Raw genomic sequence first — 13,882 nt, forward strand, 5'->3', positions numbered from 1 at the left:
ATAAAGCTCCCCAAGACTGGGGAAGATAGACTATCATGGGATAACCGGGGTGATCCAGAAAACCTAAATCCTGAACCAGATCCATTACAGGTTTGCTCAGTTTATAAATATCAATTTTATTTAAATAAATTGATATGTGTAGAGAAACTAGACTTTAACAGCATATTTAAAACCCCTAAAACATTTTATTGGTACATATTACAATATACATTATACATATTACAATACACATTACAATATACAGACATACATCCACTTCTTCATAAAAGTATCAACATAAACACATAGTTGAAAGGGCAGAAAGAGGGCGCAGCAACCAAATGGTAAGACCAGAAGCCAAGAAAAGTTCAAGTCTGCCTGGGACAGATATAACAATCCTCCATAAGATGTCCTGTGGGTTCTGCCCTGTTAGAAGAAAGTTTTATATACGCCGTTAAAGTCCCGTTTCTCTGCACATATCAATTTAGCCAACATTTGGGATGTGGTATGTGGGCATTTAATGCAATATATTGAATATTCGCCAACCAGTAAACCCTTTATTTATATGTACAATTTTATTAAACAATCTTTACAGAAAGATAGGGGGCTACATAGAGCATACTAATAGGCATATGCAATACTGAGAAAAGAGATGAAATGATAGAAGAATGAGTCCTCTCTAACCAGCCTCCCACCGTATGTACCGCATTCCCTCAATAATATTATATTCCCCTTTACCATGTCACAATACATGTATGTATTCTTTATGACTGTGTAAACTCCTACGGATCAGTTTGGGTTTTCTTTTTCTCAGCCTGGTTCTTAAAGTGGGTGATGCAGGGGGGAAGAAAGGTAATATGTCTTCCTAAGAAGAGTTAAGTTCTTCTTTTACTTTGTATGAGCAAAGCAAAGTAGGCTGCATGAGAAAATAAAATGATTACTTTAAAAAAAGGTTTTTTGTCTTTACAAAGCGAGACAAAAGCTGCTGATTCTTCTCATCAAAATATGCATATGTTTATAAGAGTGATTTGGTTCTGCACCTTCTGATTTTCTGTCTAAAAACTTTCTTCATAATATACAATTATCGTCTGCTTGTCTGCCCTTGGAAGTGGGGAGGCTTTAATTTGCAGCTTGACCAGTTTGCCCTTACCTGTGATTATTACAGCACTTACACACTTGTCCTGAGTGATAATCACTCTTGTCTCAGTTATTTAGATTTCAAACGTAACCAAATCTGTCTCATGAAATAGTTTTAATAGAATGGTTATTACGCTAAAAGAGTACTCATTTGGTTCTGAAATTTAATGCTGAACTCTAATCAGTTTTCAATAACTCATCACTCATAATTAGGAGGATTACCAAATTATTCCAGTGAAAAAAGTAAGCTGTATATAGGAAAAAAAATAGGTTTAAATGTGAACCTTTACTCTATTTGTATTTGATAAAGAAGAGGGTGAGCTCTTTTATGTTTTACGTTATCATAATTTTTTAAGAACCTTGCTTGAAAGTTTAGCGCTCTGCAGTTTGTACGCTGTCTAAGGCAGCTGAAATTCTGCTGTACTGTTACAGTCCAGACAGATATGAAAACCACCATAAAAGTGACAGGCACAGTGGCTCAGTAGCTAGAATTCTGTAACCAATGCCAGGCATGGTGCCTAAACCCTATACAGAGGCAGCTAAGTAGATTCAAAACAATTGCGCAAACGTCTCAAGCCGATGCGTTTTGCTGTTAGGCTTCCTCAGGGGACATGGTGAGAACGCTGTATCGCTGTCGGGAATGAGACATTTGCGCAATTGTTTGGAATCTACTTAGCTGCCTCTGTATAGGTAATATGCATTTTCTCCCAGTGAAATTTAACTGGGAGGCGCCTATCCACATTACTTGTAACATGCTGTTTTGACCATTGTCCTATTTTATCCATGGTTGTAGATCATTTATAACATTGTATGCCATTTAAATACATATTTCAAGTTCTGCCAACAAACCCCAGCTTTGTTTGTCTTCTTTCCTATGTACTTTCCATAATATTGGGGTTGGCACTTTGAATATATAACCCAGGGAAAGAGGGTATGTTCCCTATCCTATATATAAAACATATATCAGAGCTGAAATGAATTTAGAGTTAAAAGACTTCCCTCTGCCAGAAGTTTTTTGAACAAGGTAATTATATAATGCCCACCATGTTTCATTTACTCTTGGTCCCACTCTGAATGATGTTTAATTTGTGACATATCACCAATCAGGGTCATCAGCACAACATCTCCTATAAAAACTGTCCCAAACCCTGTCCTCCTATAAACAACTCCACCTACTGCAGCCAAGCTTGCCAAGTTTAACAAGGCTCTCACAGCTCAACTCTATCAAGGCTTGCCGTACCATGTTGAAGATGAACTGGCTGGCCTGTTGAACTTTGTTAAGGATGAAGGAGAAGACCCAGCAGTGGAAGTGGAACCTTTTTTTCAGCATTCTTCTTTATCACCTGTGCCTTTTACCTCCTCTTCTTTAAAGAGAACCTATACAACTTGACCAGTCATAATTGTTACCAAAAAAGAGGTCCCACTGTCTATCTGTGCCCAAAAGGGACACCAATAATTCATTTCAACAATGGCCTGGAAACTCCTATGTCTAACATACCAAGATGGGGTTATATTGGACCACTTCTCTCATACCTTTTCTTAATCTAATGACACAGCAGTATCATGAAAGGTCCACCATTACCTTGCTTTCCTCAGTTCTGGATCGGCCAGAAAATGTAGTTAATTCCTTTCATCAAGATGGGCACCAGATAAGCAGAACCTCTTTTACAGCCCCGGTGAATCTTTTGAGTAGATGGGACAATACTATCAGGTTTCTTTAGATTTGTTGTACTGTTCAGATCACATCTGGCCACTGCCTGTGTTGTTGCTGTGAGAAGAGAGTAGATTTACAGTCCTAAAGCCTTCCTTGCCTAGGAGGTCTTATTCTAATCTGGTGGAGATAGGAATGCCTCAGACTACTGCAAGCTGCAAACAACTGTTTGTTCATTGAAAAGACTCAATTTACTCTGGATCAGTACTGTACAGACAGTCACAGAGTAAGTATATGATGTAGAGTAATTACGCCTGCTTGGCTGCTTCCTAGGCCAATGGGGTTACTGCTGGAACCAACAGTGCTCCTATTCTTTTTGCCGAGGGGTTTACTGCCTTCTGTCTGAGCCCCTGGGGTCACAGTTTAGGGCCCTCTGCCTGGGACGGCAGTGGCTTTTTTCAGGGCCCCTGGCTTTGAGACTACTGCTGAGGCCTGGCTGCCTGGGAGTTCTTCTAGGGCCTGCTGTTTAAAGGTCACTGCTGTGGCTTGCTTCCCTAGGGGTTAATTATGGGGCCTACTATCTGAAGTTTACTGCTGGGGCCTGATGTTTGGAGGTTACATCTGAGGCATATTGACTAGAGGATTGCTACTAAGTAATTGCACCTCATGTAGTGTTTATTTTTTTTTTAAATAAACATACTTTGCCTACGTGTTCATGGGCTAACTTGTGTTTTGCCCTAAAGTTCTTTTTGAACAACAAATGTATCCTCCCGCATTTCCCTTTTATGTACTATATATCATGGCAACACCATGCCCTACTTCTGTAGCTCACTGAGAATCATTCCCAACCCCCAAGTCATGGTCATGGTGCATTATTTTTCAAAGAAAATATCTTTTGTGCTCTGTAATGAATAAAAAAAATACATTTTATTGAACTTGTATGATGGTGCTAAATAATATTAAGACAATGGTCCCAGGGACAGGAAATCGCTCTGTGTATTATGTACAACTGTTCACAAACATTAGGATGGAAAAACAGGCAATTGTTCATATTACATTAAACAGCAGAAAAAAATCCAGTTTCATGAATTGATTTTTTTTAGTACTATTTATCTCCAGAAAGTCAATTATACAATTTTCACTTTTACATGAACAAATGTTCATCCTAAAATCCTAAAACTTATGTTTAGCTTATTACTTTTCTCTTTAAAGATGAAAAAATGTCAAATCTAAAGTGTTTTCTGCTATGTTACCTATATGTCAAAACCAATACTTAAAGTTTATTTTAATTTTAGATGTCCTGAACAAGCCTATCACTGGTTAAGTTCATCTGCCTTACTCAAGACAATATATTAAATTCTTGTTTCATGAGCCAACTATTGCAAGCTAATTTACAATTGGTTGCACTGGTCACATAAAACTATCTTTACATACCAACAAATGTAACTATAAGTTCAAAATTCAGTCTAAGTGTTTTATTGCAGCTTGTGAAGCCCATTGCCACATTCCAAAAATAGCTGGGATAGAACCAATAACAAAATTTAACAAAGTTAAATAACAAAGTTTATTTACATTTTGGGTCAACGTCAAAAGCAAGTTGATGTTGATAAAACAGTTTCCTTCATCTTTTTTCATCATGCATTACCATCAAGTGAAATATAGTAAGTATAAAAACCTCATTAAATTGACCTTTCATGAATGATTTTAGTTACATAGAAGATTTCCTGCAGCAACTACATCTGAGCATGATATAAATTATAAATGATGTATCTCCTGATATAACTGCTTATCTCAGTATATACGAATAGCATTCCATTACTGAAAATACTAAAAATCCTAAGGAAACAGATTTTTGTATTTCAATTTTTCTTCTTCCTCCTTCTCTTCCATCCTCATCTCCAATTTCCTTATTTCTTTCTTGACTTGACGGCTCATTGTTGGGTCAAGTTCCACGACTTTCTCAAAATCTTTTTTTGCTTCAGCTTCATTCCATACTTCAGCATTGGCCTTACCTCGCAGAAAATAAGCTTTTGTCAAACCTAGAAAGAAAGTAATTTATATTTAGTGCATATCTAGTCGATATACACTGTTAAATTTAATCATAGAATCTGACACTAAAGCAAACCTAGCATCAGCAATAATTCTCCTTTCTCATATCATATCATTTCTTATAGATCACAGAACTTTCATCCACATCCCAAAAGTCTGGCATCATTTTTATTAGGTACTATTCAGTATTCTTTCCACTAAATGATTAGTCGTTAAGTGGACTTTTCCAGGGAACACGGAAGGTCTGCTTTTCAGCTGACCTCCCCTAACTCAAATTGTAAAAAAAAAACAAAAATACACTTAGTTTGATCCAGTCTCTGTCAGTTTTGAGTAGCAATGGGCGACATTACCATGCCTTTCTGCAGGAGCCACAAGCTCAAAATCTTAAAAAAAGCTCTTCAGCCCACTGCAAGAGTGCAATTCTTGCTGAATTTTGCACTTTCATCAGTGATCCTGGGTGATCCAGCAAACTTGCAATGGATTTCTTAAAAGTAATTTGCTATTTGTTAGCAAATGTGGTCCAGAGTAAAAATGCCTTGTTGTTCAATAAACTGAAATACTGGACAGGCATTAAAACTGCATTGTAGTGTTAGCCATAAGGTCACAAACATTACAGATTATACTGTAGCTACCGTGTTTCCCCGAAAATAAGACACTGTCTTATATTTTTTTTTCCTCAAGAGGACACAATATGGCTTATTTTCAGGGGATGTCTTATTCTTATTAAGTATGGTACAACAATGTACATTTATTCAAATATAATTAGGTTGTCTTCTTCTAGAACATCATCTTAACTCTCCAAACCCGGAATTCCATCCTGAATTTCTTGCAACCCCAATCTTTCATGTCGAGCAATAGAGCTCATCTCTCTGGGCTCAGTAGCAGACTGCTTGCTGAAGCTTTTCCCTTATCCCCTGGTGTTTGTGTGGGGTGAGAGAGACCCACAGACTGTTGCTGGTTGGTGCTGGGGGAGGGAGACCCACAGTGCTGAGTAAAACAGCAGCAACAGCTTCTTCCCCCTGAGAACACACAATACCTAAAACAGAGCGTCCTGCTCCTCACTTCACTGAGGAGACTTTTACTTTTGCTTTCTATGTCTTCTTCATTGTCTCAGCTTGCAGCACGCACAGAACGACTGGGACCTGACGGGGAGCCGACCTTGTTGATGGGGCTGCCCGTCTTCTTTACCGCTCCGCACCGGTACGCTGCATAGCCACGCCTATCACTATGTCTTATTTTTGGGGTATGGCTTATATTGCGGAAATGCTTGGAAATCCTGCTACGGCTTATTTTTTGGGTATGTCTTATTTTCGGGGAAACACGGTAGTAACTAGCTTACCAGCAACACAAAGCAAACATTTGTGTCTCCAAGGTCTAGGCTAAACAATTTTAAAAAAGGCTATACATTCTTTTTAAATAAAAATATAAAATGTAAATATATCTCCTAAATAACATTTTTAGTGAAAGGAAAATTGAAAAGCCTATGGAAAGAAATGCAGCTTTATGACTCCCCTGTTGTGCTTATTGCAATCTGTTCCAAAGGCCCCAAAATCCTTATAATAAGACATCTTTCTGTGGCTTTTAGTAAATCTGAACTCCAGACTTGCATGCAAAGTTCTACAGGCTCCTATGCTGAAATTGCCTGCTTTTAATTACTGCAGGCTTCTCATTGGAATCCTAAGCAGGTCAGATAGAGCCTACTTTTCCCAGTTAATCAACATCAAGCATCACCTAACCATTTCCTCCCCAGCCCTGTCACTTACATTCATTGGTTTTGGATTTATCAATCATGGAGATATACACGTGGACATTACTACAGCTTCCTGTTTTCAGGAAGCTATGTACCGTACCCTTACATGCCCTTCTACCAGCCATTATCTGCTTGCCTTGTAGAGATATCAGATGGCTGTCTATGAAAATGATCTTTTGTAATCATTTCCAGTAACAGAACAACAAACTGTGCTGTGCACACCGCATTGTTCTGTTCCACGGAGGAGGGAGGGAGGAGGATGAATGGCACCCTGTTGTGCTCTACTCCATAAAAATGCACAGCGCACAAGCGATTGAACAATGTGTTAGGACCACTTTACCCCTGTACTCGGGCAACAATCATCTAATGTGTGTACGTAGCTTGTCAGTAAATCTGAAGTCTGTATGGAGCTTAAGTGATAATGTCACTGATCAGTTAAGCAATAAAAACAAGAAAAGATTTATTTAAAAATTCCATTAGCATTTGGATAGAGAGGAATGGGGGAACAATGAAAAGCAAGGTATTTGCAGACTTACTTTAAACAGCATTGAAATCTACTCAAATGTTGCTGGTAATAAGTCTGATGCTATCCTGCCACCCTGGCTAATATGTGGCAGAGATAAAGTTTTTGATTTTTGAATTTTTTTTAATAGTACCTTTATATGCTTACATGTATAAAAAAGGTTTCATGCAACTGCTTTTATTGAGATATGTTTTTATAAGATGCCAGTATATGTAAGGAAATTCAATGAATCCAACTGCATTTTTATTTTTTGTATTATTTGTATTATTATTATTATTATTATTATTATTATTATTAATATTTGACTGATGTAATATTAATCCTTTCTAAGCAGCATTATTTTGTCCCTTTGTAAAGAAATAAGAAAAGCCCTTAAGTTATTAACAGAACCATTTTGTTTCAGTATAAGGAGATGAAGTATATCAAATGAATTGCACATGGAAACTTAGAAGGTGCTTTTCATGGACTGTTATGTACACTGCATGATTTCGTGAAGTGATATACGAAATATTGGATCTGTAAATTGGGCAATTTTCTTTGAATCTGTGTCCTTCAAATCCCCTGGCTTTGAAGTAGTGGTAATCTTCCAGCTCAAAAGATTATCTTTAGTTCTAAGACACTTACAGTATTTTTTATAATTGCCAGTAGAAAACATAGTTACAAAGGAGCTTTGTGGGAATTTTGCTCCATTAATACAAAGAAAAAAAAATATTTTTGTCTGACGGATGTAGGGCATGAACTTGCAAAAACATGTTTAACAGCTTTCAAAGAAATAGACTGATTAGCTCAACTTTCTAAATATTAAGTTTTTAGCCCAGACCATAGTGCTTAAAATTTATTGACAGCCATGGCAGGATAAACTTTTGCTATGGGACCCAGGGGCTTCAAGGGCCGATCTGCAATATCACATTCCCTAGCATTGATGCTGGTAAGTTATTGTCTATTGTAGAAATATATTGTGATTCTAGGATGACACCAGAGTGCAGAATATGACATATGCCCAGTATTTTAACATAATAAAACAAAATAGAAAAACCCCTAGCATACTGCAGTTTAGACCGATATATGAATGAACAAGCGCTGTACATACAGTGCCTTCTGTCCCGGAGGGGAGGGGGGAGAACAAATTAGTGGCACCTCATTGTGCTCTCTCTCCTTCACTTCCATTGTGGTCATTTGTCTTCTGTCATTCATGGATTTACCAGGATGGTTCCATTAACGACGTTGGATGACCTCTGTACATGCCATATTCTTGTCCAAGACGAGGTCTGCGGCTCCTATCGACCAAGAATCATCTGACGTGTGTACATAACCTTATTGTATAAAATCTTTGTTTGACACATCCTGCACCCATGAAACAGGATTATATAAACATTGTGGGTTTTGCTGTTAGCCCTTATATACTCTCTGTGATTGAAAATCCATACCCCTGTCTGAACAGTGTAGAAAGAAGGGGGAATGTACCACTGCTCTAAAATATTCAGATGGGATGTATACATTTCTGCTTGAGTTATTGAGCTTTGTAATAAAAATATACATATATATATATATATATTACAAAGAATGCAATGCTTCTTTAGCAAGTACAGTCCTGCTGAACATAGATTACATAGCATATTATACTACCTAGCATATTATCCACACGGTGTTACACAATGAGACAAGTAAGAACATGAAAAAGATTTCCACCTTATAGCTGGAACAAACCTTTTTTAGTTTTCACCATATTAAAATCCACTATACAATAACTTTAAAGAAAGAAATGCATTTTGGCAGGTTCAGACTTGTCACACTACAACATTCCTTCTTAACCTCCCTAGCGGTTCATTTCTTTCCGGTTTTATATGTCTAAAAGCGGTACATTGTTACATGAAAATGTATTTTACACTGTAATATAATAGTATGAGTATAATAAAGTTTGAAACACAAAATCATGTAAAAACAATAAATTGAATAAACTAAAAAATCTATATATTTAAAAAAATAAATAAATTTAAATTAAAAAAAAATACATATTATACTCTCATATTATACATACTATACATGTTCTTGAAAACAATGTACTGCTTGTACACATATAAATCCAATGTATTGCATTCAATACAGTTATTTTGTATTGAATGCAATACAAATGGATTTTGAATTTCCCGCCCCGCCGGCACCGTACACACGCACCGACGTCACTGGGAACTCCCCGGTGACTCATTGGATGCAGAAGAAGGAAGAAGAAAGAAGACGGAGATCACGGCGCTGGACGGCGCAGGACGCCGGCGGATCAGGTAAGCGCTCTATTTACCAACCTTCCCAAAGGTTTACATACCCCGAGTGTGACTCGGGGTTACCACTTTTTAACAACTTTTTTCTACCCCGAGTCATACTCGGGGTTACCTCTAGGGAGGTTAAAGAAGCAGAATTTGCAGATTTGACAGTGGGCAGCAGTGAGTGGTTCTGAATCACTGCTGTTCACTGTCCAATCTGCAATGAGAGTAGCCAAGCTTGCTCCTGCCACAGGTCTGAACCTGCCTTAAAGCGGAACTAAAAAAAAATACTCACCTTTACTTTCACAGAGCTGCCAATCCCTCTGGACCTCTTCCCTGTCCTGAAATGCCTTCCTAGTGCAGAGAAAACACAGGGACCACCATCTTCCTCCTTCTTTCTTCTAGCTATGTCAACCAATCTTACATTACGCTTGCACGAGATTAGGTGACAAAGCCTGCTGTAAATGAGAAAAAAAGTGCCAATCTCAATGAGCATGTGAAAGATTGGCATTTTTTTCCATTAAAAGAAAAGGCCTCTTTTCTGCATGCCTGACATTGGGCTTACACAGAAGGAGCAGTAAACGCCTCCTAGGGTGCATGACATGGGTATCCCAGAAGGCTCTGGTGCCGCAGTAAGGACAGAAGGATTAGGGCTACACGGGTCTTACAAAAAAGAATTTAATTTTTACTTTACATAAAAGAGTTTTTTACCTTTTCATGTAAAGTAAAAATTTTGGTGACATTTTAGGTAATGGTAATGGTAAAAGTACCTCTGAACCACTCAGTGTCTCCCCTTTTATTTATTCTCTATTGGGCTGACACGGGCTCTATTGAAGCAACAGTTTACTATTGTAATGTAAAAAAAAAACTGAACCACAACTTCACCACCAACCTAAACATAGCCTTTGGAATGCTACATTGCAGTGATATGGGGCTTGTGAGATAAAATTAGCCTAGGTTTAATGAAAATAATAAATATTCCTAATAATGACAGGGACCTTGCAACCTTATCTAGGAATAGGACAGCATATTTACATCGTAAAGATGCCAAGCACGCTTATACCTAGGTAAAAAGATCTATAATACTTCTCAATGATTTTCACATGTTACTGGGACAATAACTTTGAATTTAACCTGACCTTGTCTATAATGTTTCCAAGGTAACAACAGTGCTGAAGTGAAGAACCATTCATGAAAGCACATATGTAAGTCTTCATTTTATCCAATAGTTCCTATATTATATATTATTATAATATATTCTTCAAACTATTCTCTTCTCACATTCTCATAATAACATCCATAAAATAGAAACATTAAACATATTTTACAGATATTTTATTGATATACAACATAAAAAAGCACATATGCATCCGTAATACCTAAAAAAAAGAAAAAAAAATACACTGACCCTCAATCCCGCAGCACAGTCGATCGTTCTGGTGGTGTCTTCCATCAAGTCCCACGTCGTCCTGGTATCCAACTCTTAGCCGGTGCGCTGGAAGATACTAACCTCTACTTAGGCAGAAATCCTATATCTCCTGGGTTTTAATTGAAAGGGCTTAAGAACACAGCCATTTAGAGAATAAGGGCCATTTTTTGGCCCGAGATGAACTGCAGTGTTCTGCTTAAAGTGGACCTATCATCACAATTTTAGGGTAGATAACCCTTCTATATAAAGTAAAAAAGGTGTTTTGTATTTACCACTGCAGTTAGGATAGAATGGGAGTGCAGAGCCTTCTGGGATACCCACGTCGGCCTTGGGTTGCTCCTTTTGCACTTGCCCAAGGCACACGCAGAGCGGACACCTGGCTGTGTATCGTAAAATTAAGACGCCCCTGGTTTTTTACCTGCAAGTCTGAACAAATAGTCCTAACACAGATACATGCAGGCACCACAAGGTTTCTCCAATTTTTTAGCTATTGTTACCTTGTACATATTTTAGGCCGTGTCAGGGTCACTTTAAAAGCCTAACCCTAGCACAAGAGAAACTAATTTTCCAGCAGAAAGCAGTAAATACAATATCTAAGCAGCATTTATTTCTTTATTTAATCTTCTTAGCCTGTTAATAAGAGCTAAGACATAAATAATAACAATATACCAATTCTGACATACAGTAACAGAATGAATCTCTATTTCTGTGCTGTCTTTGCACTGAAGCCGGAGGATTCACCAGCTTCCCCACATTTGCTCTATTCTCATTGACTAGCAGGTTCTGCAATGTTAGGTTTATTAAGGTGTCAGATCAAACTGTCCAGAGAAATCGAAGCAAATGAATCTGTCTGTACAGAAAATGTTAATAGGAAAGACAAAATAACCTGGAAGGGCAGAGGGTATCACAGTGTTAACAAGGAGAGAAGTTGTACAATGCAAACATGATGCACAAAGAATAAGTAAGGAGAAAGAATCAATGCAAGGGAGGAACTCTGCACTGAGAGGAGCTCCAAAACCACACCAAGTGGAAGTACAAACTGTCACCCTCTGACCTTTGGAAGGAAATGAAAAAGAAGCAACGCAGAGCTTCCCTCATCTGCAGTCATTCTGTAGCATCTCCATCTCTATAATCTTATTTTTGCTCTGGCTCTAATCCAAAGAACAGTGGCAAATAACAGACAGGGCCGATGGTTAGCACAATGTTTTCTTGCTAACACATGTTATTTTCTACTCTTGCATATGGCACAGAGTAATCATAATGTTTAAAGTAATGGATGTTTTCTGTTGCTTTATTTTTAGATGTTTACAGTCTGTTAAAGTTGTTGTTTTTATTCTGGAGGATGGTTTGGAGAAAACGAGCCTACAAAAAGCTGCAGCATTTCGGAAGATTGCCACATCTCTTTGTTTGCATCTGGCAAAGTGAAAAAATGATAACATAATAGGTTATACTTGGTATATTTTGAACCAACAACCCTTTCAAAATGTTCTTCAGTAGAGAAAAATGAGGACACTGAACTGTGCTGTGTTTATTAAGACCATGTTAACCATAGATATTTTAATGATTTGACACATAACAAATATGTATTTTAATGATGTATTTAGTTGTTTCCTTGGAATCCAGATTTAGAGTCACCAAGACCATACATTTATGCAAAGGTCATATAAAGATAATACATGCTACATGGTACAATGCCCTTTTTATGTCTAATAAAATCTTTCCATTCTTCACTGATATTAGGGCATACACCTACTATTCTTGCTTACTACATGTATACCCAATGACATCTAGAAATACAAGAACACAAATACAGCACATTCAAAAAAAACCTAACTTCTACTTTCTCGTCTGTACAACCCCAGGAAATGGTCCTGTTTCTGCACCTTTCAAACATATTCACAAATCATTGCAGAATATTCACGCAGTGTCCCTTAAAAAGAAATTAATGTCCACACTGTGTGCTTTTTCCAAAGTTTGCTACATGCTTTCATTCCAACTTTTTTCTATAAATAACAAGGTTCTGACACATGTAAACTGCAATGGTAAGGCCAAAGGATGGACAAAGTCGTCACCCTTCAAGTCCAAGTCAAGTCCCAAGTAAAGTCACTTCATTTATCAAGTAATTTACAAGTCGTACTTAGTCTGTTAAAATGCCTTCCTCCCCGCATTCATTGCATTCCAGGTCCACTGACAGCTGAAGGGGACTGGGAGGAAGGCAGTGAGGCTTCTGTAATACCGCCTTCCTCCCCGCCCCCTTCAGTTGTCAGAGGAGAAAGCTGTGGACTTAATATGCAAGGAAGGCGGTGTTACAGAAGACTTACTCCAGTTCGAGTTGCAAGTCGCTGGACAAAACCCCCAAGTCAAGTCGCAAGTCGTTGGGCAAAACCCCCAAGTCGAGGTTGCAAGTCGTTTATTAGGTAACTTAAATCGGACTCAAGTCCAAGTTGCACGACTCGAGTTCCAACCTCTGGGTAAGGCACACCCTCTGTTGTACTCCTCCACTGCTTAACTACATCAGCCAGAGTGGTTCAATAACAATTCCCCAAGTGGAAAGATAACAAAAGCAGTTCTTATTCTGTGTCGTGCATTTTCTTTTACTTTGGATAACATATCTGCCAAAGGAAAATGGCACTGTCCATAAAAGAGAAACCTTATTAAAGAGAAACCTATATATATATATATATATATATATATATATATATATATATATTAGAATAAAACATGTGATACTGAATTCAGGGGGTATTTGGCATCATCTACCTAATTTCCACCTCGAAAAATGAATTAAAGGGCTTAGATAGGGCCATGCATAGTTATGTCACTACCGATTTGCAGCTCTTTATTGGGAATCCAGGTCTGGTGTCCTGCTCCGCTTGCTTCCAGGCCAGAAATTTAGTTAGCTAGGAAGCACCTGGCTAATAATAAAAGGTCTGGGGCAAGTTGGAACCTGAGACCAGGTGGCTCAGGAGGACAGACTGTGTGTAGCATGTAAGATGGGAGTGCCCAGGAGGTTTGCGGGACCAAAAGATCTGAAGAATGTCAGAGAGAACCAGGAGGCTAAATTTGTGTTTTTTTCTGAAGGACCCTGATTTTGCTGACTATTGTG

At 38.0% G+C, this 13,882-nt stretch overlaps 1 protein-coding gene across 2 annotated transcripts in view; it reads right to left on the minus strand.

The window, feature by feature from the left end:
- Nucleotides 1-3,675: 3,675 nt before the first annotated feature.
- Nucleotides 3,676-13,882, minus strand: part of AIPL1 (AIP like 1 HSP90 co-chaperone) — a 40,562-nt gene continuing 30,355 nt past the window's right edge. For both annotated transcript variants that reach the window (XM_072429923.1, XM_072429913.1), the window contains one exon: nucleotides 3,676-4,806. In XM_072429923.1, the coding sequence (XP_072286024.1) occupies nucleotides 4,604-4,806 (203 nt within the window). In that variant the 3' untranslated portion in view covers nucleotides 3,676-4,603. The remainder of the gene's footprint in view (nucleotides 4,807-13,882) is intronic.

The sequence above is a fragment of the Pyxicephalus adspersus genome, chromosome 1 (assembly GCF_032062135.1).
Source record: "Pyxicephalus adspersus chromosome 1, UCB_Pads_2.0, whole genome shotgun sequence".
Taxonomy (NCBI): domain Eukaryota; kingdom Metazoa; phylum Chordata; class Amphibia; order Anura; family Pyxicephalidae; genus Pyxicephalus; species Pyxicephalus adspersus.